General features: G+C 52.1%; 3 protein-coding genes and 1 non-coding gene across 9 annotated transcripts in view; 2 read left to right on the top strand and 2 right to left on the bottom strand.

Annotated features, from left to right (window-relative positions):
* invs (inversin) overlaps positions 1-9,952 on the top strand; it is a 22,567-nt gene extending 12,615 nt beyond the window's left edge. For both annotated transcript variants that reach the window (XM_086155347.1, XM_086155348.1), the window contains 11 exons: positions 132-303; positions 1,846-2,001; positions 2,082-2,203; positions 2,797-2,904; positions 2,970-3,076; positions 4,223-4,432; positions 4,664-4,875; positions 5,181-5,580; positions 6,115-6,266; positions 9,140-9,223; positions 9,313-9,952. In XM_086155347.1, coding sequence (XP_086011473.1) covers positions 132-303; positions 1,846-2,001; positions 2,082-2,203; positions 2,797-2,904; positions 2,970-3,076; positions 4,223-4,432; positions 4,664-4,875; positions 5,181-5,580; positions 6,115-6,266; positions 9,140-9,223; positions 9,313-9,428 — 1,839 coding nt within the window. In that variant the 3' untranslated portion in view covers positions 9,429-9,952. The remainder of the gene's footprint in view (positions 1-131; positions 304-1,845; positions 2,002-2,081; positions 2,204-2,796; positions 2,905-2,969; positions 3,077-4,222; positions 4,433-4,663; positions 4,876-5,180; positions 5,581-6,114; positions 6,267-9,139; positions 9,224-9,312) is intronic.
* Positions 8,956-9,028, bottom strand: trnat-ugu (transfer RNA threonine (anticodon UGU)). Its single transcript has one exon. It is a non-coding gene; the product is annotated as a tRNA-Thr (tRNA).
* tex10 (testis expressed 10) lies at positions 9,952-17,585 on the bottom strand. The gene is made up of 16 exons (XM_086155346.1): positions 17,478-17,585; positions 16,974-17,173; positions 15,827-16,014; positions 15,410-15,736; positions 15,117-15,338; positions 14,779-15,031; positions 14,589-14,701; positions 14,256-14,503; positions 13,980-14,115; positions 13,581-13,750; positions 12,816-12,993; positions 12,193-12,403; positions 11,042-11,122; positions 10,774-10,958; positions 10,432-10,639; positions 9,952-10,356 (listed from the first exon to the last, which is right to left on the bottom strand). Exons 2-16 carry the CDS (start codon positions 17,151-17,153, stop codon positions 10,234-10,236), a joined length of 2,823 nt encoding a protein of 940 aa, XP_086011472.1. The 5' UTR covers positions 17,154-17,173; positions 17,478-17,585; the 3' UTR covers positions 9,952-10,233.
* LOC147229729 (uncharacterized) lies at positions 17,253-24,981 on the top strand. Of its 5 annotated transcripts, none has more exons than XM_086155354.1 (13): positions 17,257-18,110; positions 18,325-18,381; positions 20,690-20,720; positions 21,416-21,493; positions 21,594-21,733; positions 21,967-22,092; positions 22,938-22,983; positions 23,080-23,151; positions 23,225-23,339; positions 23,549-23,726; positions 23,809-23,913; positions 24,072-24,159; positions 24,443-24,981. In XM_086155354.1, exons 2-13 carry the CDS (start codon positions 18,337-18,339, stop codon positions 24,484-24,486), a joined length of 1,068 nt encoding a protein of 355 aa, XP_086011480.1. In that variant the 5' UTR covers positions 17,257-18,110; positions 18,325-18,336; the 3' UTR covers positions 24,487-24,981. The 5 variants fall into 5 exon arrangements, with proteins under 5 accessions (XP_086011481.1, XP_086011480.1, XP_086011479.1 ...); XM_086155353.1 differs by having other exon boundaries at positions 17,258-18,110; positions 18,248-18,381; XM_086155352.1 differs by having other exon boundaries at positions 17,258-18,381.

Here is a 24,981-nt window from a genome sequence, read left to right as displayed (position 1 = left end):
GTCCGAGATAGCGATCGGCTAGCCGGTGCGGCTTATATTGAGGTGCGCTCAATAGTCCGGAAATTACAGTAAGCTAACATGATCAATGTAACACTTAGAATTGTCCTGTGTGTGTGTGTGTGTGTGAGCAGGAGACGGTTGGCGTTTTTCTTTCTCACCCGTCCGTGAAGGACGAACCCGACCTGGAGGGGCGGACGGCGTTCATGTGGGCGGCGGGGAAGGGCAGCGATGATGTCATCCGCACGATGCTGAGCCGCACGCCGCACATCGACATCAACATGGCCGACAAGTACGGCGGCACCGGTGAGCAGCCTGGAAAACGAGTGTGGGCACACACACACACACACACACACACAAGACATCCTCGACCCGACGTTCTGTTCGGACATATAATTGCCATGGCGATAAGCCCCCCCATCCACCCACTCTGCCAGGCGGTGTGTGTTTCTGCACACAGAAGGTGCTGAGTCATGCTAAGGAGACTGCGGGGCAGCGTGACCCGGCTGCGTGGGCCTCGGCCACCGGGGACCTCCGTGGAGGTCGGGGTTTATCCTCCAACCAGGTGGAAGGGAGCGTCACTCGGTGTTCCTGATCGGGATCGGCGGGAGGATCTTTGAGCAGTTGCTCGCGTTAGGCTGCAGCTGGAAGCACCCACGTGCACGGCGGCTCATCCCACCCATGCTTTAGATGATGACACACACCGACCTCCATCATGAGAATGCGACCGTGCAGAGCTGTCCTTTATGTTAGCATAGGATGCTAACGGAACGGCACCGGCGCGTTCCCGCGGCTCAGTTCCAGATGGTTTTTGACAAAGAAGGTCAACTCCCTGGACGGTTGTCTGAAGTCCACCTAGAGCAGGTCTGGACCAAACTCTGTGAGATGATCCACGCAAAACCGACGTCCCGCCAGGAGCGACACGCGGCGGCGGGAAGGAAAATCTAGGACGGATCCCACCTCGATGTGGACGGCCGTCCGCCTCGACCAAGATATATACATATAGCTATATATGTAGTGGAGGGACTGTTGAGACGCATTTTGTAATAACAATGCATTTTGTAATAAACGTCCAAAATGTAATAACTTTTTCATTTCATTTTGTGCTAAACTGCCGCATTTTGTAATAAACCGCCCCAACGCATTTTGGTATAAATTTTGCCGCATTATGTGAGAAGTTATTACATTTTGAAAAGATTATTACAAAATGCGCTTGCAACTTTTTTTATTCTCTAGGAAATGTAATAACATGGAATTTATAGAATATCCTCTGTTAATGCAACCTTTGAATGGTGTACTGATAGTAATTGGTAAGTACTGCTAGTAGGCTAATACAGTGATACTAATAATAGGCTTAGCTTTTACAAATACTTTAAAGTAAAATAAAATACATTTAACAAACAAATAAACTGTGCTTTACATAATGCACCATGTTATTACATTTTCTAGAGAATAAAAAAATTGCAAGTGCATTTTGTAATAATCTTCTCAATATGTAAATACTTATTACATAATGCGGCAAAATTTATTACAAAATGCGTTGGGGCAGTTTATTACAAAATGCGGCTTTATTACAAAATGAAATGAAAAAGTGATTACATTTTGGACGTTTATTACAAAATGCGGCTTTATTACAAAATGAAATGAAAAAGTGATTACATTTTGGACGTTTATTACAAAATGCGGCTCAACAGGGACAGATCATCTATCGCTGCTGATACCAGAGACGCTAACAACAACATGCTAACAGCTGATGACTTAATGATACTGGCTTTAGCAGCCGTGATAAAAAAAAAAAAAAAAAACAGATAATTTTTTTGTAAGAAAGCCCCCGTCTTGCGTCCCCAGCGCTGCACGCCGCCTCCCTGTCGGGCCACGTGAGCACGGTGAGGCTGCTGCTGGAGAGGGGCGCCATGGTGGACTCCCTGGACGTCATGAAACACACCCCGCTGTTCCGGGCCAGCGAGATGGGACACAGGGACGTCATACTCACGCTCATAAAAGGTGAGGGGCGTCGGCCGCTCCCCCGGAAGGTCCGGTCCGAGCCTCCGGGATGTTGAGTCGTCTAAAAACCCGAACCGCAGGGTCGGCTCGCGTGGACCTGGTGGACGTGGACGGCCACGCGGCTCTGCACTGGGCCGCCTTGGGAGGCAACGCCGAGGTCTGCCAGATACTCATGGAGAACGGGATCAGCCCCAACGTACAGGTGCGGGACCGGCAGACGTTCGCGGATCCTCCGGCTGTTTGTTCGCGGTTGCGTAACCGGGTGGTGGGTGTTCGCTAGGAGACGCCCGAAGGGTCATGAGACGGTTCTCATAAATCCAATCAGATCAGAAACCGATGAGGAATCATACAATTCTGACCCGGCGACGTCGCCGTCGGAGAGGAATCAAATCAAGGAGTGACTAATACGCAGCACGAGCAGGGTTTGAGAAGACCCTGTACGTCCGGAAGACGTCTTCTCAGACCCCCAGAACGTGGCTCAAATTGCATATCATGTCATCGTTGTAAACAAACGTAGACGTTAAACCGGATCTGACCCGAAAGATGGGTTAGATACCCGTCCAGATGAGGACCCCCAAGTGGGTTTCCACGCTGCGTTGGTGTTTCCAGGCCGCGCCCGATGGATTTCCTATGGTCTTGATGAGATTCCAGAGGTGCATGTCGCGCTCCGTTAGCGTACTTTTTCCGACTCTGCTCCCCCGGCTGGGCGGTTGGAGCTGGGGATGCCGCTGGTAGCCTCGGCGGTTGTCCAGATGTTTGAGATCCGATTGTAAACGTGATCCTTGTGATGGGCAGGACCAGGCCGGGCGGACCCCCCTCCAATGCGCCGCCTACGGTGGATACATCACCTGCATGGGGGTTCTCATGGAGAACAACGCTGATCCAAACATACAAGACAAGGAGGTAAGGCGCTTCCTTCGTCCGGGTCCTCCGTGTCCGACTCTCGATGAGACTGTGGGCTCTTCCAGGGTCGGACCGCTCTTCACTGGTCCTGCAACAATGGCTACCTGGACGCCGTCAAGCTGCTGCTCGGCTATGACGCCTTCCCCAACCACATGGAGCACACAGAGGAGAGGTGAGGTCCATCAGTCCAGCCTGTAGAACAGACATGTCAAACTCAGGCCCGCGGGCCAATTTTGGCCCGCACTACCATTATATTTGGCCCGCGAGATGATTTCAAATATGTATTACATCTGGCCCGCCGGCCCGTTATACAGCGCACGTATCGCTAAAGGTACCTACACATTGAACGCGTCAAGCGCAGCCATTCATTGTGTATGTGCGACGTCAGCGACAGAGCGCAAGTCCGCGCTGAGGCGCAGAGCGTCGCGCAAGGGTGGCGTTTGACGCCTTGATGCTTGACGCCCGATTTAAAACATTTCTAATTCGAGCGTCAAAACGCTGTGACGACATCTACGCGCGGCCAATAGGAGAGCAGCCGGTGCCGGGGGCGGGAGTTCCCGATGTGGAGCAGGAAGCTAAGCTTAGCTGCTGCTAAACGATAGAAGGGGCGCTGCCGTCCGCGACACTTTTCGTTCGTGTCTTAAAAACACGAACGGAAGGGAAATGGAGCGGGCTCGATGCGTGGCGATCGTCCCGCGATTGCGGCGGCATTTTTCTACGAGTGCCGGAACCGTCTGTTTTGATTGCCGAAAATGCCGCGGCATTGGCGATACTCGGGGCTCGAAGTGTCGGCATTTTATGCGTCCGTTTTTAATTTTTTATTATTCAATTATGATTATTATTTCACCAGTATTATACCAGTCCTTCTTGTCAGTTTTAACAATTCACGCACTACATATTAAACTTTATTAAAGAGACACCACGGAGAAAACTCTCCTCTATCGCTTAGCTTAGCAGCGGGCTTACTGCTCCGCATCGCAAATTCAATTGTAATATATTAGGATGGTTAATACAGTAGTTTACTGTATCTTAAAGATAATAAAAACATAAATAAATTAATAAAAAAAATTGGTATGGCCCTCGACAATGTTCTTTTTTTGATTTTGGCCCTCTGTGAATTTGAGTTTGACACCCCTGCTGTAGAAGGTACCTGGAACACGACGACCCAATGAGAGGATGAGCGGTTGGATGTTCCAGGAAGTGGTTACGCGGTTGATATCACGAAAGAATATTTTAGATTTGGGCGTTCAATCATCAATCGCGGTTCGATCCGCCATCCTGAACGAGGTCTACTGACGAAGGTGTCCTGGTGCGGCAGGTACACCCCCCTGGACTACGCCCTGCTGGGGGGTCACAGCGAGGTCACGCAGTTCATGCTGGAGCACGGCGCCCTCTCCATCGCCGCCATCCAGGACATCGCCGCCGCCTCCATCCAGGCCGTCTACAAGGGCTACACCGTCCGCAAGGCCTTCAAGGAGAGGAAGCAGCTCCTCATGAGACACGAGCAGCTACGCAAAGATGCAGCCAAGTGAGAAGCGCACACACACACACACACACACACACACAGTGGACGAAGGTCCAGGTCCTCTGAAGGTGCGCAGGTGACCTTCTGGTGACCTTCTCTTCTCCGTCTCACTGGTGTGCAAACCCCATCTGTCTTCCTTCTCTGTCGTCCCTGCACACACATCCATCTTCTCGCCGTCTCCACCCGCCCGCCGCCGCCGCCGCCGCTCGTCATTTGCTCACCCGCCCGGCCCAGGAAGAGGGAGGAGGAGCAGCGGCGGAGGGAGGCCGGGCAGCAGGGGGACGGCGCCCGGGAGAAACGGGAGGCGTCCGAGGCCGCGGCCGAGAAGAAGAAGAAGATCGCCCTCGTCGACCTCCTGGACGACCTGGCCGTGGAGGACCAGGGTGTGGAGGCCAGAGGGACGTCCAGACCTGAACGCACCAGGAGCAAAGAGGACAGGCATAAAGGTAAAGGCTGCGCCGATTGGCTGTGAAGGTGGAGAAGATGGAGGTGAGAGCTGAAGAGGGGATGGGAGACGTTCTGGATTGAGATGGTTTGAGAGGATGGATGGAGATCTGGGTTGAAGGAACATGAGGTCGGAGGAGGCTGAGAGGTTTATGGATGGAGGGAAGGACAGGAAGTTAGAGGGTGTGAGAGGAGAGATGATTGGCTGAGGGTTACATCGGTCAAGTTTGGAGAAAGATTTTTCTTCATTTGACGAATCAGATCTTCTCAACTTCTGATCTCCTGAACCTTCTCTCCATCCCACCAGGACACAAGAGCAAATCTCACAGAAGAAGTAAAGCCGGCGATCCGTGCGAGGCCGCGATCCGCCGAGGTCAGGTGACCTGCGAGCCGGCGCCGCCCCTCAGGCCCAGACCCCCCGCCAGGCCCAGAACCAGGGACCGAGCGGCCTCACACACTCCGTCCGGCAGCATCTCCAGCGTGGACCAGATGGAGAGCGTGAAGCAGAGGGTCCGGACGCCGCCCGGGAGCCACCGGGAGAAGAACCCGGGACCTCGCGCTCCCTGCTCCGTCTCCGCTTCTTCTCCGAACCGCAGAGGACTTTCCAGGAGAGCCGGCGAGCACACGCACGTGCACACGCGGCACGACCGAGAGCAGCGTCGGAGGAGGAGCCAGGCGGCCGCCGTCATCCAGAGAGCCTGGAGAAGGTGAAGGACACGTGAGACGGAGCCTCCCGGATCTGCTGCTTTCCGCGGAGTTCGGCGTCGGGTCTCCGGCGGCGCAGCAGATGACGTGCCGTTTAATATCTCCATGCGGCTGGGAGAAGGTTCAGGTGAAGGCCACATGTGCGCGACCGCAAAGACGCCGACCTCCACGTACGGCCTGGATGCCATCAACGCCCCGGGGGGGCGGCGTGGGAGCCGGCGTTCCCGGGAAGGACACGCTACCAACACGCTGCTTTCATAGCCGCTTTTACAAGAGGCTAAAAGTTCAGCCGCGGCGCGCTAATGGCCGCCGTAGGCTTCCCGCCCCCCCACGGGAGGCTGCCATTGGACCAGGAGCTCCTCTGGTTCCAATCAGACCCACCATTAGGGTCTCGACGTATCTGCTCACCGAGGAGGGCGAGACCCTGCCAGACCCTCAGGCCTTTGAACGCCACTTTTCTCTTCAAGAAACAAATGCGTGTCGTTCGTGTGTGTGTGTGTGTGTGTTTAAACAGAGGTGTGTGGGTGTGTCTACAGGTTCCACGCACGCAGAGCCAGAGGTGCCAGATCCTGTCAGGGGGCGGAGACACCCGACCTAAGCCACGCCCACAACAGGAAGATGACGGAGATGCAGGCGCCGCTCGCTAAAGCCGTAGCCAATAGGAACTCTGTGCTTCAGAGCATCTACGGTGAGAGAACACACACACTTCTGTGGGTTTGACTGCTACGTGTGTGTGTGTGTGTGTGTGTGTGTGTGTTCCATCTTTATGTGTGCCTGTTACATCTGTGTGTGTGTGTTACATCTGTGTGTTTGTGTCATATCTGTCTGTCTGTGTGTGTGTGTGTGTGTTTGTCTTCCACATCTGTGTATGTGTCTGTCTTTTACATCTGTTACATCTGTGTGTGTGTGTGTGTGTGTGTGTATTACATCTATGTGTGTGTGTCTTTTACAAATGTGCGTGTACACCTGTTACATCTATGTGTGTGCCTGTTACATCTGTGTGTGTATCTATTACATCTGTCTGTCTGTGTGTGTTTGTGTCTTCCACATCTGTGTATGTGCCTGTATTACATATATGTGTGTGTGTGTGTCTTTTACAAATGTGCGTACATCTGTTAAATCTATGTGTGTGCCTGTTACATCTGTGTGTGTGTTACATCTGTGTGTGTATCTGTCACATCTGTATGTTTGTGTCATATCTGTGTGTGTGTGTGTGTTTGTGTCTTCCACATCTGTGTAAGTGTCTGTCTTTTACATCTGTTACATCTGTGTGTGTGTCAGTTACGTCTGTGTGTTTCCTCAGTATTCCCTCACCAATCCCTCTCAGCTCCTACATTAACTCCACTTTGGTGACCAGACAGAAGAGTGTGTGTGTGTGTGTGTGTGTGTGTGTGCCTACCATGTTGCTCAGGCCCACACACACTGCCAGATCCCTCTGAGTGGGTCCAGCTTTAGAGGCCGTCCACACCGGAGTGGCGGATGGGCTGTGTGTGTGTGTGTGTGTGTGTGTGTGTGTGTGTGTGTGTGTGTGTGTGTGTGTGTGTGTTGGGGGGGCGGGGCAACATACAAACCCCTAGTGGTGTGTGGTGGTACTGCATCCATCATTGGCCCCTGGTGTTTCACTGGAGACTCCGAACTTCAGCATCTATTCATACATGGATGAAGATAAATCTGAGGTGCTGAGAAGGTCATAGGAGCTCCTCACTTGAAACCACAGTTGCAGCCCACCTCTTCATCTTCTGCATGGAGCTCCTCCTTGCAAGCAGTGCTCTGACTTATGTTCTCCCCTGAAGCACCTTCTCGCCCACGTTCAGGTGATGTTCTGCTCAGTTCCATGCCGTTCAGATGTCCCAAGGTCCTCCCATTGTACATCTAGTGCAGCCCGACCTCAAACACACACACACACCTGGGGAATCCCCTCCACTGTCAGTGTGTGTGATGGACTCCACTGAGAGGTCCACCGAGGTCCTGGTGGAGATACCAAGACGCCACAGGCTGTGGGCCGAAGGAGGAAGAGGGGGGGGTCACCCTCCGACAGGAATGACCTTCATCACACATCACCAGGTGATGATGATGATGGGGGGGGCAGAAACCCTCACCGTGCCAAAACACACAAGCGTCTCACCTCGCTGACAGACACACACACACACACACACACACACCTCCACGCTCCAGACCCCACCTTCTGACGTGGCACCACCACGCTCGGACCCTCCCCCCCCTCCTGACAGTCGCCGCTCCATGAAAAGTTCAGAGCTGTCAGGGGGAATGTCAGCTGTGGAGGGCTCTATACACACGCACACACACACACACACGCACACACACACACACACACACACACACACACACTGCTCTGGACCTCACTAGGTCACTACACTCAGTTCATCATCCAAGGGCTGTGAATGGGTTTTTGATCCGGGGAGCCCATCGGATCCTCAAGGCAGATAACCTGTGTGTGTGTGTGTGTGTGTGTGTGTGTGTGTGTGTGTGTGTGTTGTCATGTATCGGTAATACTCAACAGGTTAACACACTAGGTCAACAGATACCTGTGTGTGTGTGTGTGTGTGTGTGTGTGTGTGTGCGCGTGTGTTGTAATGTAATACTCAACAGGTTAACACACTAGATCAATAGATACCTGTGTGCGTCTGTGTGTGTGTGTGTTTGTGTGTGTGTGTGTGTGTATACAGGACTGTCTCATAAAATTAGAATATTGTGATAAAGTTCTTTATCTTCTGTAATACAATAACAAAAACAAAAATGTCATACATTCCGGATTCATTACAAATCAACTGAAATATTGCAAGCCTTTTATTTTAATATTGCCGATTATGGCTTACATCTTAAGAAAACTCAAAAATCCTATCTCAAAATATTAGAATATCATGAAAAAGTCATTTTTGTTTTTTTAATTGCATTACAGAAGATAAAGAACTTTATCACAATATTCTAATTTTCCGAGACAGTCCTGTATACTGTATGTATGTATACATGTATATGTGCACACACACTCATTGCCTGGTTCCTGACTAGAAGATAGTCTGGTCTTCTATAACCTTCAGAACCAGATGAAGGTGCAGAGAACTGGACCAGGAACTCTCAGCTTGAACTTCAGAGCTGGTGCAGCAAGAACCCTCCTCTCTTGGATCAGACCTTCTGTGTTGGTCGACCACATCGGGGGTTCCTGGGATTTGGTGGATTCGAGAAACCTACAAATGGAGAGGAGAGTGTGGTGGCTCTTCTTGGAGTCCACTGTCATCTCCAGGATTACCTTCTCAGTCCTCTCAATCCCAACCCAGCTGGACGGAGGAGATGCTCGGCAGAACCTGCAGATGATTGTTCAGCTCCTCTAAGGTGAAGCGAGAAGGTAAAAGACCTTCAGGCCCCAGCGAGGATTGAACTCGCGACCCCTGGTTTACAAGACCAGTGCTCTAACCACTGAGCTATGGAGCCTCGCTGCTGAAAACACACACGTCGCTGCAGGCGTCAACCACGCGTTCCATCTTGGAGAACATGGAGTACTCAAAAGTGTGTGTGTGTGTGTGTGTGTGTGTGTGTGTGCAGGGAACTCACTGTCCAAACCAGGACGTCCGCTCCACCTGCCGCTGCACCTGACGCCCGACCTGCCCCTGCGCACACACAGCCAGCGTAAGTCAGGCTCACGCGCCATCTCCGGTGTGTGTGTGTGTGTGTGTGTGTGTGTGTGTGTGCGCGTCATGTGTGTGTTTGTGTTGCAGTGGGCGGGGTGGATGCCGTGCACCTGGCCGGCGCCGTCAGCCAGGCCAAGCTCTTCTCCTACCACCTGAGGCCACACAGCGCTGGGCAGGGGGCCCGGGGTCGCGGGAAGCACTGACGTCACACACACACACACACACACACACACACACACACACACACACACACACACACTGCAGGATTACTGTACATTGTTGACCCGACGTGCCACGCTTTCTAAAAATGAAGTGGTGTGACATCAGAGCCGTGACCTCAGCGGGTGGGGTTCCTCCACGGCCACAGTGTGTGTGGGAGATAACCTTTGTGCCATTGTGGAGAACACACACACACACACACACACACACACACACACACACACACGATAACCTTTCATCCTGTGACGGCGATTGAGGCAGTCTATCAACAGCCGGTCATACAGATAGCCCACCTGCAGACACACACACACACACACACACACACACACACACACACACAGACACACACACACACACACTCCACTAATTTCCCTGAGCTCTGCTTTTTTTTTTAATAATTATGACATCATTCTGCCTTTTGTACAAAAATAAACTGATTCTTCTGATGTGAAGCTCGGAGGCTGGTTTTATTTTATCCCATATAAAATAAAACCCAGACAGGCAAAACACTTTTATTTGTTTTTATTTCTCAGTTTTTTTTTTTCCGTATTTCGTAAACAAAATCCATCATGTGACAGACAGACCCGGGGAGCTCGTGGTCCAAACTTGGTGGAACACATATGTGTGTGTGTGTGTGTGTGTGGTCCTGCTTCCTGCTGCCACACACTCCTGTATTCAGTGGACAAACATGTCAGAGGTGAGGAAGGTCCACGTGTGTGTGAGCACCTGTGGCGCCGATGCGGGCGTGTGTGTATAGTGAGGTGTGTGTTTGCTACGTCGCGGCGTCCGTCAGTAAACGTCCCGGTGGCCCAGGTTGCCGCGGTGAGCGGAGGAGCCGTGGGCCACGGTGACGCTGTAACAGTAGAGCAGGTCGGTCAGCCACTGCTCCCGGGTGGCGCCGCGGGAAAACCTCTGGGGACACAAACGCGGCGGGTTAAAGGGGGGTCGAAGGTCACGGCGCCGGGCGGGAAGCGGAGCGGCGTTTACCGTCAGCTGCTGGATGATCTCCTGCAGGAGGGTCGCGTTGGCCAGCAGCTGGTTGTGGAGCAGCGTGTTCTGCAGCAGCGTGGACAGAACCTGGCCGAGCCGCGGCAGCTCCTCCTCGCTCAGCTCGGCCACGCGCACCTGCAGGACGGTCCTCAGCAGGCGGGGGACGCCGGCGAGCGCCGCCACGCACGCCCCCCACACCGCCTCCCTGTGCGGAGGAGACGCGCGCCGGTCACCGCGGATCCATGCTAACTTCTCAACGCTTCACGATTTACAGCCGCATAGATCAGTTCGCAGCGGTGACCCGTCGCCTTGGAAACACACACACACACACACACACACCTCTTGTGGCTGGTGTCTGCGGGCGCCTCCTGCTGCTGGGCGACCAGCAGGGTCAGCAGGCTCAGGCAGCAGCGGGACAGGAAGCGCAGCACGGGTTCTGCCGGCAGCGCCGCCTGGTCCATCAGTCTGGAGACGGCCCGCAGCAGCCCCGCCGCCAGGCTGTCGGGAACCACCTTCAGCTTCATCTGGAACGCAGAACACCCAGGTGCTCGTGAACACACACACACACACACACACAGACAGAGCGTGCACCTGGACTGTGTCTTACCAGGTGCTCGTGGATCCCGTTCTGCAGGAGGTCGAAGCACTGAGACTTGGAGCCCAGGGTTTCCAGGCAGTGGCAGATTTCCTGCAGAGGATGTGAAGATGGAGAAGTTTCATCTCATATCTCATGTTCACTCAAGTTTTATCTTTTTCAGCAAACTTTATCAACCGCGGTTAGCGTGCTGTTTCAGAGCTGTGGGAGGAAAAGCCCGCCTAGATCCCTCAGCAGATAACATCTGGACCTGCAGGACCAGCCATGATGACCTTTCTGGGACAATGGACTGAAAATATCAAGACAATGGTGGAGAGCGGCTGCAAGGGGGGGGGGGGGGGGGGTCCACTGTGGGAGTGGAAGAGGATCAAAGATGGCAGACTCCTGGAGATACCAGGAATTTGGACTTCTAGACGCAATTTCTGATGAGCTCCACATCCAAAATCAAATCAAGGTGTGTGTGTGTGTGTGTGTGTGTGTGCGTGGGTTGGGCAGCATGTGTCAGCGCGGTGCACCTGTTGGCATTCACCCCCTCTATCTTTAAAAACAATCCCATCTCATTAGTCTAACACGGAGTTGACACACACACACACACACACACACCTTGCCGCCACTTGCCTGTGATTGACTCAGACAGGGGGAATGAGAGAGGCAGGATCTGAGGCCTTAATTGAGGAGCTGAATTAGTGATTATAAGCCCCCTCCTCCTCCTCCTCCTCCTCCTCCAGCCTGTACCCCCCCCACCCCACCTTGCCCCCCCCCCCCCCCTGCTCGCTCACACACTCGCCCCGGGGCGAGCTACGTTAGCGGTAATTTTCTGTGAAGAAATGTCACACTCCCATCACGCCACGGGCTCTCATTAGCATTTGTACATATCCGCCGTGGCCGATAACCAGGCGTCTCCAGCCTGCGCCACGCGATAAAAGCCCCCCCCTTCCCGAGGTGGAGTGACACGATAAAGCACCCAAACCCTCTGAGCCCTGCGCGGGAGACGGGGGGCCGGGCGGGACGGCGAGACCGCCGCTGTGTCCAGAATATCAACGCTGAGATTTCAAAAAAAAAAAAAAAAAAAACGCCGTCACCAGCTCCTACTTCCTGTTCCCGTTGAGTGTGTGTTTGTGTGTTTGTGTGTGTGTGTGTGTGGGGGGGGGGGGGGTCCAGACCTCCACTACATCCCAGTGGTGTGTGAACTGCTCCAGGGAGGTGGGGAACAGGCTGAGGGGCGACAGCGGCGAGGAAGGGCCGGCGGCGGCCTGCAGCGCCGCCAGCCTGTCCGAGGAGAAGCCGGTCAGGGCGGAAAACAGGAAGCTGACGTAGTCCACGTCCTGCACCGCCGCTTCCTGGCTGCCGACCGACCAGCCGCTCAGCGACGACCTGGGGGGACGAAAACACCGTTACAGTCGTGGTTGTCACGGCAATCCCTGCGGAGAAACCCCAGGGCGCCAGTTTGCGGGTTAGCCAGTGTGTGTGTGTGTGTGAACAGCTGTTTTCCTCCTGGGTGACTATCTCAACTCCCCTGACGCCGCCGCATTCCAGCCTCCCAATGAGCTTTTTGTGTTTCCTGTGTGCGGCCATCTTGGACCAGAGCCTCACCTCTGCGGCGGCGGCGGCGGCGGCGGCGTCACACTGCCCTACTAGCAGCCGCCGCAAGTCAGGAAGTCAAGTGAACTCCCGTTGCGGGAGGAGGGGGGGGGGGGGACAGAAACAGCGAAGGGCGACGGCGCCACACTGCCCTCTGATGGCGGCGTGTCGGAAAAGGCGTCCCGACACGTGCGCGCGGCCTCACCTGAAGTGGATGATGCGGATGAGCGAGGCGGCCAGGCTGGCGGAGATCCGGCCGGCGCCGCAGCAGCAGCTCAGCTTGGACAGGAGGGCCCGCGGGAGCTGGGGCAGGAAGTACAGCAGCTGCACCATGAGCTGCTGGGACTCTGAGGGTAACAGCACCAGGACTCCTTCCTGGGGGTCTGCACACACACACACACACACACACACACATACACACACACAAAGAAAGACACACACTGTGTCACGATGGGTGGAAGTGAACCCTCCCTCCAGACATGGATGTCTGAGAGCTCCAGTGATACCAGACTGGACAGAGGGCCGCAGCCTCTTAGATAATGTGTGTATCTGTGTGTGTGTGTGTGTGTGTGTGTGTGTGTGTGTGTGTGTTCCGGTGGCTTTCTGTCTTTCTCTGACGCACATGCTGATGTCAGAGGCCCACAGACAAAAGGAGTCTTGTGATGGTGAATCTCTGGCTCCGAGGCTGTTTCGATCAGGGTCCTGGACTCCCCCCTCCACACACACACACACACACACACACACACACACACACACATTCATTACACAACAACCTCCCTCCTGGGTTACGGAGGGGGCTTCAGGCAGCATGCAGCTACTACTCCCCGCCTCTGGTTGCACTTTCGTTTTGCCCCCCTCCCTCCTCCGCTGAGAGAGCTGCAGACCCGTGGAGCAACACCGCCTCCTGGAGGCGACCCGGCAAAGCTCTCTCACACACACACACACACACACACCCGTGGAGATACTGTACCGTAGAGCCTGCAGGCCTGCGTCTGCAGGCTGCCCAGCAGTTCACCGTTGCCTCTGGAGGCGGCGGCCTGGATGGCCAGGAGGAGACGCGCCGACAGGACGGGGTTGCGGTGGCCCAGCTGGGCCAGCTGCACCGGCAGGGACGCCAGCCACCGGCCCAGAACTTTGCTCCTGCAGGTCCACAGAGGACATGAAGGGTTAGCACAGCTCCTGACATGGATCCATACGTTCACCCGCTGTTTGCTAAACCTCACGGTGCTCGGGGAGACCTGACGACCTCGCAGGGTCGCTTTCAACACCCATCCGTGTTTCAAGCGGTGACATCGTTGTTGCGGTTCTGGTCGGCTGCATCCCAGAATATGGCACTTTAATTTGCCGGCCTTCCGCGCTGGTAGCTCACCTGGCGATGTGTGTGTGTCCTTGCTCCTGCAGGTAGATCTTGCTGTAGAAGGAGAGCAGCAGAGACCTGGTCTGGAGCAGCAGGTGCCGCTGCTGGTAGTGGAAGTAGACGGCGGCCAGCAGCTCCTCCGTCACCGCTGACACACACACACACACACACACACACACACACACACACAGGAGAGTTCATCTAGTTCCTCATGTTTTTCAGTTTTTATTCTTCTAGTATTCACTCCGGAGGTGAGATATCTGGCGAATAAGGAGCTTCCGTACTCACTCTTGCTCTTCTGAGTGAGGACCATCTTCCAGACGGTGCCCAGCAGCATGTGCAGCTGCTTGTAGCTCAGCTTCACCTCGCCGCCCAGCGTGTCCCGGACGAAGGTTCTCAGGGGCGTCAGCCAGTCCCCGTCGGCCTCCCGGCCCACGGCCTGCTTCTGGCTGAGGGACACCATGACCTGACAGAGCGTGATGTTCAGCGCCAGAGGGTCCACCGTGGAGCCTGGGACGGCCGTCGCCTGCTTCCCCCTGCAGAGGAGACGGAGGAGCTGCCGTCAACGCTTCCCACCGGAGTCTGGATCGCCGCAGCGGGACCCGGTTCTCCTCCTGTCACCTTTTCAGATTGACCTTCTTCTTCTGCCTAGGCGTGTCCTGGACGCCGTAGGGGAAGTTCTTCATGAAGTGCTGCTTGAAGTCTCCCAGGTATTCTTTGCGGAACCAGGCGTCCTGTGAGGAGAAACGCAGGGTTTGCTCTGTCAGCGCCGCCCGTCGGTCTTCAGAAAGCTCCGCGTCCATCTCCTCACCAGGGCTTCCTGCTGCTCCTGCCGCGGGGCCAGCTTCCTGAGCAGCTGCAGGACGGTCAGGACTTGGAACATCACCGACATGGCTTCGGGCGGCAGGAGGCGGCCGGCTTCGGCGGGGCCCGCCGGCGACTCTCCGGCGCTGGCCTCCACCCAGACCTCCAGCAGCAAGGGCACCAGCGTGGCGGCGAACTTCTGGACGGCCTCGGCCGAGTCCAGCCCCTCGCTCAGCGCCGCCCCGGGGTCCGAATCCGGTCTGAGACGCCGGAAACCCCGAGCAGAAAATAACCTGAGTCTCCCGAGGTCGTTCGCGATGATATCGAAGAAGGACGTTGAGGTACCTGAGTCTGAAGGTGGAGTGCGGGGTGGGTTTGGCTCCGGAATGTTCATACACCTTCACGCCCACCTTGCTGTACGTCAGCTCCTCCCACACCAGGTTCAGCGGCGTCACCCGGCCCTCGCCGCGGGAGCCGAAGATTCCCTCGCCGCCGCCACCGGCGGCGGACATTTCCCCTTCCCCCGCCGGCCGCTCCTCCACGACCGCCTGAAGGAAGTGTCCCAACCTGGGTGGAAGCAGAACCGAGGGGATTAACCGCTGGGACGGGTCACGAGAGCCTCATCCGCTTTCAGTTACCTGAGGAGGACCGAGAGCCGCCACTGCTGGTTGGTCACGCCCCTGTTGGGGTTCACCGTCAGCGACCAGGAGCGCCCTTTGGCGTCCTGCGTCTTCTTAGCTCCCCCGCTGCCGTGCCGGTGCGAGATCAGCTCCAGGAAGTTGGTGAGGAGGACGGCGGGCCGCGCCGCCAGCAGAGCCGGGTAGTGATCCAGCAAAACGTCCAGGATCTTCATGGCGTCCTCCTGGATGGCCGACTCAATGTGAGTCATGGCGCATGACAGGTGGGCGCTGAGGAGAGGGAAGAACGGGGCCACCTTCTCCACCGGCACCGACTGAGCTATAAACCTGGGATCGGGATGTTGACGACAATGTTGTTTTTATATAAACGCGCCCGCGATACGAAAATCCGCGCCGTTTTCGCAGGCCAGTCCGAACCTGAGCAGGCGTGTGGCCGCCACGCGGACGTCGCAGTCCTTGTCGGTGAAAACGGCAGCCACCTCCGAGAGCAGGCGGGACTGGTGCTGCTCCAGCAGGGACGGGTTCAGCGACAGCAGCTCTCGGAGGCCCATCAGGGCGCCGTGCTTCACGTTGGCGTTGTAGTGGTGGAGCTGAGACAGCAGGTCCTGGCGATGGGAAGTGAAACTTTTTTTTTTTTTTTTTGTTGCTTCTTTAAACAGTTAACAGGAAAGAGGAGAGACAGATTCCACATTGTCCCATATTCCCGATGTCTCCACTATGATGCTAATACTTGTGTCACACTCTCATGAAACATATGGCAATAAACTCCTTGAATATACAAAGATGTGGATTCTGTAAAGCTGCAGGAAATTCAGGGTTCAAAATGTTTCCTCTAACATGTACAATCTGAAAAAGTGTTTCCCAGCACCATTTGTTTTCTACTTGCCGTCAGCAGTGCTGCCAGATCAGTAGTAATGAATAAATAATAAACATACTGTCGCAGCTAGATATAAACAGTGCAGGGAAAAGTAAAGCGTATTAACGGGATGCGCAGGTTGAAAGAAAGGATGCAAATGTTAACAGTTCTGTTCACACAATCTGCATGTTGAGAAAGTGCAGAAAGTTGAGTGCAGCTTTGTTGAATTAGGAGAACAAATGGATAATGAGCAAATGAATAATGCGTCTAGAAATATGAGCCCGGTCTGAAATATATGCATAGTTTTCTGTCTCCTGTTAATTATGTGTCCCGGGCACTAACTGTGTTCGACTCTGTGTCGAACCTGGGCTCGTTTTACTCAGCTTTACTTTGTCTGTTTCTTTCAGTCTCTACGAGAAGTGACTTTAGCTTCATCAGCGAATCGTCAACTAAAAAGCACAGAGATTCTGCGATTTGTTATCGTGACCCGGACCCTCAAGGGAGCAAATCTCCAACACACAACGGCGTGTGAATGGAGTAAATGAGATAAGTATTGCATTGCGAATCGAATTTACTGATGCCGATCCATTCATTCTGGTATCTGCAGCGTTGACGTTTGCTGCTCTACTTCAGTCTGCCTGCAGACCAGAAGCAGTTTTACTGTCAGGTTCAATCAAGAAGCAGATGTGAGCAAAGTGCAGGGCTTACATTGATGCCCAGCTTCCTGTGGGTGGTGGGGCCACTCTCCTCCTTCAGCTGCTCAGGAAGGTGGATTGCCCTGGATCTGAAGTTGGTGTTGGTCGCATTGTCAGCTCTGGGCTTCTTCTTCCCCACTTTTAACTTGACCTTCTGGAAGTCATCCTGTCTCTTCTTCTTTTTGGATTTCATGTTGGCAGTCTGCTGCTAAACTGCACCATCCAACACAGGAGACCAAGTCAACTCTCGCATCCTTCTCGGAAGCTAAGTATAAGTGCCCTTTTAATCAAAATTAACAGGCAATCTACGCACAGAGTGATAAGTAAAAGATAACTTGGTGAGGTGTTTTAAAAAGGTTCAATATGCAATGCAAGCATTTTCATCATAGCAGGCATAGCAGCAACATAGCATGAGAAGCTAGCTACATGTGTATCGTGCACATTTTCTTACATTTCTTACATCCGCAAAAAAAAACACCGGCTACTCTGGGTGAAGTTTACATAATATTAAACGCACCTTGGTGTCCGTAGATGGAGAAAGGCGTCCAGGTTACGATTATCAGTGTGAAGTATGAAACATTATGTGCTCAATATCGTGTTAAAGCATCAGGTCCGCTAACAGTGGGCATGTTTACAACACCGCGACAACATGGTTACTACCCATGCGGTGCCTACAGTAAAAATCCTCAATCGCAAACATTCCCATCCAAGTTTTCTGTAACTTGAACAACAGTTAACATCCAATGCCTAGCTAATAGGAGAATTTTCTCCATATTGGCACTGTAAAGTTTAACACATTACTTTCCTTGCTTAGCTCCGCCCGGTCGAAGCTAAACGGCACGCCATGGTATAAAATACAAGCGCATCATATTGTTGTCCTTCCAAGTGCCTCGATAACAATATTTCTGCATTTTTAAATTAAATCAACTTAGATTTGTAGCTTTCCGTTAAATATGACTTAAATTAAAATTAACGAATGAATGTGGATAAAAACAGGTGTGTCGATTTTAAATCAGGCACTGGCTTGGACGCCTTTCTGAACAGGCGACTCTTGACAACCTGCTCAATTCAGGTTGTTATTCCAAAGTTCTAAGGTGACGACTTATTTTTTGCTGCGTCAGTGTTTCTCCACACACTTACACACACACAGGTAAATAATTCTGTTGAATTTCACAAAGACACTTTTTTTATTAAACATACGTTACATATTTTTGTTACACTTCGAAAATTAATTTCGCTTTAACCCGCGCAAGTGAAACCAAAACACCGCAACCCCTTCCCGTCCAGGTGTTAGCTTGTATCTTGCTAGCAACGAGGGATAACACAGATTCTTCCACCTGCACTGTCTTTTCACCGGAGTTTAGACACTGGAGCGAATGGCGGGTCAAGCTTCGGACCAAAAGCAAGCCAATAATGGGCAGGTGAGTCAAAGATGCCTTATAAATGCGCCCAGGTAAGTGCAGTGAATGGGGTGGTGCTAGCTACCCAGAAGAGATGGGCAGCAGCATCTCCTGTCCAAACCAAAACATCTCTCCATGCTACCTCTCCAGCCTTACTTTTTGCATTTTCATACTGTGAGCACTAATAACTTAATTTCGAGGCAATATAAAACAGTAATAACAGCCATGAACATCAATGCTTATAAAATCAACCATTGAGTAATTTAATAAAAATACCTTTCCCATATTACAAATAATTAGACTCTAATGCATTCTATTGAATTGATTTTTGTCAGTTCAATGAAAAGAGTGGCGAACGTGGCTTCATTCAAGACTTACCGAGATCAGCGGCGTATATGGGGTTGTTTAATGAAACAATAATTCATTTAGTTTTTAGTCACTTATAACACATTAATTCTCAGCTGTTCCTGGATATCCTTTGCTCGCCATGAAGCTCCTGCAATGTCTTCTAACAGACAGGTAGACGATATTGAGGCTTGCTGGTTGTCTACACGGTCTCTGACATCTGAGTGGCTCCAGGAATCTCGTGCCATGGGAGGCCATCTAAAAAGATGCCCAGCTGGTTTTCACATAAAAATTTGTTGCCTAAAATTTTAGAAGTGGCGCAGTGGCATCGCCATGTTTAAAAGGGTATCGATTCCAAAATATTAACTGGCAGCTATTGAAGTATCGATAGCAGAGTCCGAACACCATTCATGCAGATCATGTTGATGTTGTCATTTGGTTGTTCTCGTCGCCATGTCTTTTTCAAGGTTGTTTTCTTATTCTGCACTCTGGTTTAAGAAGAATCTACACAGTGATGCGAATATCAACAGAGCTTTCATGTTTAGACAAAAAAAAAAATCACACCTTAACAACTGTGAGATCTGGCCTCCACGAACCATACCATGGCTTGGAAGTCTAGTCTTTCTGCAATGTATTCCATGCAGAAGGTGCAAAATGGAAAGCCCTTCTACCTGATTCATTTTGAGCTCATGGAACAGAAAGGAATGTGAAAACTTCACCCATAACAGCTTCTAGTATTTGTCTGACACTGATCGATTGGCTATTGGTCAATAATTGGTTCAAATCACAAGGTCGCCCTTATTTTAATAACAAGAGGACATGAGCTGATTCCCGTGCAGAGGGAATTAAATTTTTTCTAACCATAATGAGGTTAAAAAGGCTCTGCTATGATACCAGCTGCAAGTTTCAAAAAGTAAAGATACATCAAATTAGGTCTGGAAGATCTTCTTGTATCTGAAGCTTTGAGGGGTTTGTGGATGTTCTGAAATGGAGAAACGTACAACATTTGGTCAGGCAAGTTTCAGAAATAATATCTGCATCAGTCTTAACCCAAATCCTGACCACGTCCATCTTGGACAGACAGTTTTGAGACCAGATGAGGAGTTACTGCAGCTCAGGACCAGGATTAGGAGACACCTTAACAGATAGGAGAAGCACAATAAACTTAACGTTGACAATTGAATCTGACATTTGATTTGTTTAAACCAAAATCTCATGAAACGTGAGCTAACCATGCTCTGAAGGTGCGGTGGCTCCATGGACGGGCCGGACAATTAGTTCATGGAGAGTAAACAAAATAAATTCATAAAAGTTACCACCGAGAGCAAGCTGCACAGGCCTCAGGGTGCTGCAGAAGATGTCTAGCCTGTTACCATGCTGATGCCACAGTTGTGGATCTCTGGTTCGGTACCAGAGTGCAGGTCATAGTACTCAGAGTAAACAGGCAACTTGGAAGAGTACTTAAATTAAATCAACAAAGTGAAACACAAAGCTCTTCAGGGAAACACTGAAGGACACGCTGCCATCTTCAATCTTCTGGGATCTGCAGGGATCAGAGTAGCGTTGATATTCTCGTCCAAATCTTCCTGTCGTGGCAACCGGGCTTGAATTTCTTCACTTGAAGACGTTTCAGCCCTGGTCCGAGAGGCTTCTTCAGTTCTGAATTCACCGTGACTTGGATGACTGAGACCTGCCTCACTCAGCCGGGATGCTCGCCTGTTATTCCGGATTGTCATGTTTTTCCTCGGCTCACAATTTCACCTTTTTACATCTGGATTCTCCTGAATGCTCTGGTTGGTCGTTGAGTTTAGATTGAGGTCTGGAACCCGGGTCACTGACTTGTGGTTTCATGAACTTTAATATCCTGCTGCTGAGCTTCACAACCAGAAAGTCCAAGGTAGTGTTAGTGGGAGCGTCAGGGAGCATGAATCGTGGCCTCCTGATTGTGGTGTCCTGTTACTAACATCTATGTTTCCACCAACAGAGGAAGCAGCTGCAGCCCTCTCAGGACATGGGTAAGTGTGAAGTCAAAGCTCCCAACGTTGGTTCATCCATCTTCTGCTCCCGTCTTCTCTGACCAAAGAAACAACTGTTGGAAAACCTGTGCACTCGTCTGTCCTCCTGAGATGTCCTCCTGTCCTTCTGAGGCCTTTCCTGCAACGGTTGGAATATTTGGAGTCTTGAAGCATTCCTTGAGGAAATCCTTCATTTTTTTTTTTTTTTCTACCGTAGATCATTTTGCTCCTTTAGGGGACGCTCTTGTTTTTAACCTCAGAGTCGAGTCCCACGGCGCAGCGGGGGTTAAAACGGGGGTCACCTGAGGGGTTCCAGAGCCCTAACTGGAAGGTTAGGTTTCTGACAGCTGCTTCCAGACACTGCAGGTTCCCCCCACCAAAACCCTCATGCACTTTGAGAAGAAACGAATGCGCTAAAAGGTCAAGTATCCCAGAGCTGGGACTTGTTTCTATTTGGACCTGCTTCACTTGGTGGGTGGTAGTCGTGGACCTCGTTGGCGCGTAGACACGAGGACATCCGTTGTGATGGCAAAGTGCTGTCAGCGGAATATCAGACCGCGGGCCCGCCGTTGTTTCCCCCTTTTCCATCTCTGGAGTGAACCCTGCAGACCCTTCTTGTTTTGTTTTCTCCTAAAATGGGGTTCTGGGCCGGTATAAAGCTTTTCCCTGTCCTGACCGCTGTGTCCCCCCCCCAGTTTTCACCCGAGGGATGTCCATCCAGAACATGCCCCACTTCAGCAAACTGCTGGAGACGGTCACAGATTGTGTCATCGGTACGTCCAAGTCTTCTCTCCAAAGACCATTAGTGCTGAAGTGTGTAATGACCCTGGTGTGTATGTGTGTGTGTGTGTGTGTGTGTGTGTGTGCGCGCAGGCCTCCAGTACGTGTGGGAGTACCGCAGCCCCAGCAACACGGTGCAGCCGCACTACCAGTGCAAGCTGTGCCACGTGTTCTGCCTGCAACAGGACATGCTGGCTCACGTGAAGGGATGGAAACACATCTTGAAATACCTGGTTGGTCCGTTTAACCCGCGCCCCGGCTTTCACCGCCGCTAACTCACCATCTGTCGTGGACGGCGTGATGAGATGCCCGGGTTCCAGGACTCTGCAACACGCAGTATCCGTACTCCTTTTTAGAAAGTACTCGGTCGTCGATGCTAAATAGAGTCGGAGTTTTGTTTTGAGTCGTCAGTCAGAAACCCCTTCAGGTCCGGAAGCCTCAGAAACTTTCTCCACCCCGCATTCAGCAAAAGACGCATCCCGACAAGATCAGCTGTGCCGAGAAGGAGGCCGCGAGCGACCCCGCCGTCCGGAGGAACATCAAGGAGATTGCAGCAGACGTGGAGAAGATGGAGGGCAGGGGGCAGTTGAAGGCGAGTGCTTTGAGGAACCTTCAGACATGTACTTCATATGTGTGTGCCGCCCCGGAAGTTCCGGTGCAGATGTACGTCTTCTGCATTCACTGGATGGTTAGAAGTGTCCGCACTCCCATCCTTGTCCAGTTAGATCTTCTTCCAGTTGCATGAAAGCGCTGATGCTGATGCTGGATCGTGGTGCTGACTGTGTCGACTGAGGTCAGACATGCGCCGCCATCTTGGCTCTGGTTTAAAAACCTCACACTGGTGTCCACTGAGCATTTGTCCACCCAGGTGGACCTGGTGTGAAGTTCTGACTGATTTGCCTGAGGAATACGAACAAGAAGTGACACGTGACTTCATTGTTTTGTTGGTTTCGACCATGAACTGTACAAAAAAAAAACAATGGCTCCTATTTAGATGTATTGCAGCATCAAAATGCTTTTCTTTCCATCGAACAAAATGTGTGTAACACGTACGGTTAAACAATGACTTAATACATAAAGCTTTCAATCGGTGGTAAAAGAAACAATTCCTGGTCTAGTGGGAACCAAACGTTCCAGAACTTTGGACATTTGTCTGGTGTTAGCCTGCCTTGGGACGCCTGGAGCCACCACTGCCGCCCCCTCCTGGGTCAGTGCATGGAGGATTTGGGAAAAGCGAGACGTCTCACTCTAAGCTACTTCACTTGATTACCGCATTGTGATGCTACTTTTCTCTTTGAAATGAAAGAGGAACAACATGGTCCCTTTGGTGCTCTGACCAGGGATGCGCTGTCTCTTGACATTTAAAGATTGTGACCGTCACAGCCGAGGTCTCCTGTGTGGTGGCTTTGGACGTGACGTTTTCCTTGCGTCCCTCAGGTCATCCTGGGGGAACCTTATGACGTTCCCGCCCTCAAGGGACTCAGTAAGTCACTCCATTCACGTCATTCTTGGCCAATACCTGTTTGTTTTTGTTGTTGCCTCTCAGGGTCATGCATGTCCTCCTCCTCCTTCCCTGCAGAGTCCACCATTCCGAAGCCCGTGCCTCCTCCGCCGCCACTGCAGAGGATTGGGTTCGGTTGTCAGCCCTTTGGTCAGTTTCAGTTTATTCCTCTCCTCCTAGGTCCTTTGGGTCTGATTTCCCGGTTGTAACATCTCTGTCTCAGGCTCCAGGTTGTGTAACCAGAGGTTTCAAGATGGTCTTCCTGCAGCTTGCGGTCCTTTCTCCCAGCATCCGTCGGGTAACTGTGCGCCACCAGGGTTCAGAGGCTTCTCATCCAGGTTAGGTCTCCAGAACCGCCAGTTTATGGATCCTTTCTGATTCAAAGTCCTGACGTTAGATACTTCTAAGCGACTTCCAGGCCCCACCTGCTTCTGATAGGCTCACTTTCTGCAGAATGGATCTGAATCCTCTTCAAACTGGTGGAATTCTGGGAAATCTCTGGGATTTTGTGGTTGCGAGTTTACTTTCCCTGCTCCCCCGCCCCCAGGCCGGGCTGTAGAGAAGGCAGCTTCAGCAGAGGGCGGGTGTTTCACAGCAACTTCCGAAGATCCCAGACGGAGAGGGATTTCATGAACACGACGCCGGAGAAGTGGAACGCCTGGCCCGGCCCGACGGGATGGGCTCCAGACATGGGCGGCAACACCAACGCCCTCCTCAACAACCTGGTACAGGTTTCCCGTCACGCACGCACTCCCACGCCGCGGCGTTTGATCAGCCGTCCATGTTTGGCTCTCGGCGTGTTTTCAGGACACCCTCCGCATCGAGAACGAGAACGACGCCCAGCTGGTGCTGAGAGTGATGCAGAGGCTGACGGACCTGCTGATGGCGTACAGGCAGAGGAGTGAGTCCACGGTATGACATCCAAGAGGCCTCCTGTCACTCTTTCATTATTTCCAGTTTCGCTCTTTCCACAAACATCTTCACAAAGGAACTGGAGATGAGTCTTGTTTTCATCACATTGAGACCAAGGTGTGTTTTGGCGCTTGGAGCTTCTCCGTTTCACCCCTCAGGGTTCCCCTATGAGCAACTCCATGGTGGACCACAGTTCTTCCTTCTCCAGTCTGCAGGACGGCTCCGATGAAGTCTTCAGTCTCTGGGGTACGTTAGCACTAACCTCGTTCGGTTACTGTCTGTCTAGCAGGCCCAGACCAGGTTGAGCTTATTGCAAACAGACTTTTTCACCTACCGAGTTAGACCCTACATCTGGACGTGAGTCTCCATGGTAACAAGCACCTTGTCTTATGCAGTCAGGCTACTCAAATTGTCTTCTTTAACCGAGCGTGTCGCTGCAACGCCGCGTGAATTAGAATTTTTGGTTGGACGCTATTCTGACAGTTTACCGATAATACGTTCTTGCGTGTGCATGTGTGGTGTTTTGCAGGTTCCCCAGGGTTTTCTGACGGTCCGTCCAGATTCTACCATTGATGGCTGCCGCCACACCCCGCTCTCGCCATTTTCTCGCCAGATTCTGTCAGACGACCCACTTAACCTGAGAATCATCAGAAGATATGTTGTTGAGTTGGTTCTTCGAAGCACATCATGTTTGTCCACCTTTTTATTGGTTCTTAACACAAACAAGTCTTCAGTTCATGGGACAGTTTACAACTTCTGGTTACTTTGTGTGATTTTCCAGATGTTTCATTGGAATGGGTGCACCTTATTTCACACAATCATTGTTATTTTTATTAAAGTGAATAATGTTTGACCGTGTGCTTTGAATTTGTGAATTGAGAGAACAGATGGGAGAGGTCGGCCTTGGGGAGACCGTCAGGCCTCCAGGAGCAGTCAGGATGTTTTCCATGTCTCTCAGAGGATATTTAGAAGTTACTGATGTATTTCGTCATTGATTAAGCATCAGTTCTCATCGCAGCGGCTGCTCTCTGTTCTCCAAGATTTTCCTGTGATTAAAGAAATTTTAAG

Source organism: Fistularia commersonii, chromosome 11 (genome assembly GCF_037954325.1).
Source record: "Fistularia commersonii isolate RoL2024-O1a breed Wild chromosome 11, RoL_Fcom_v1.0, whole genome shotgun sequence".
Lineage (NCBI taxonomy): Eukaryota > Metazoa > Chordata > Actinopteri > Syngnathiformes > Fistulariidae > Fistularia > Fistularia commersonii.
This window is presented reverse-complemented; position numbering and strand designations above follow the sequence as displayed.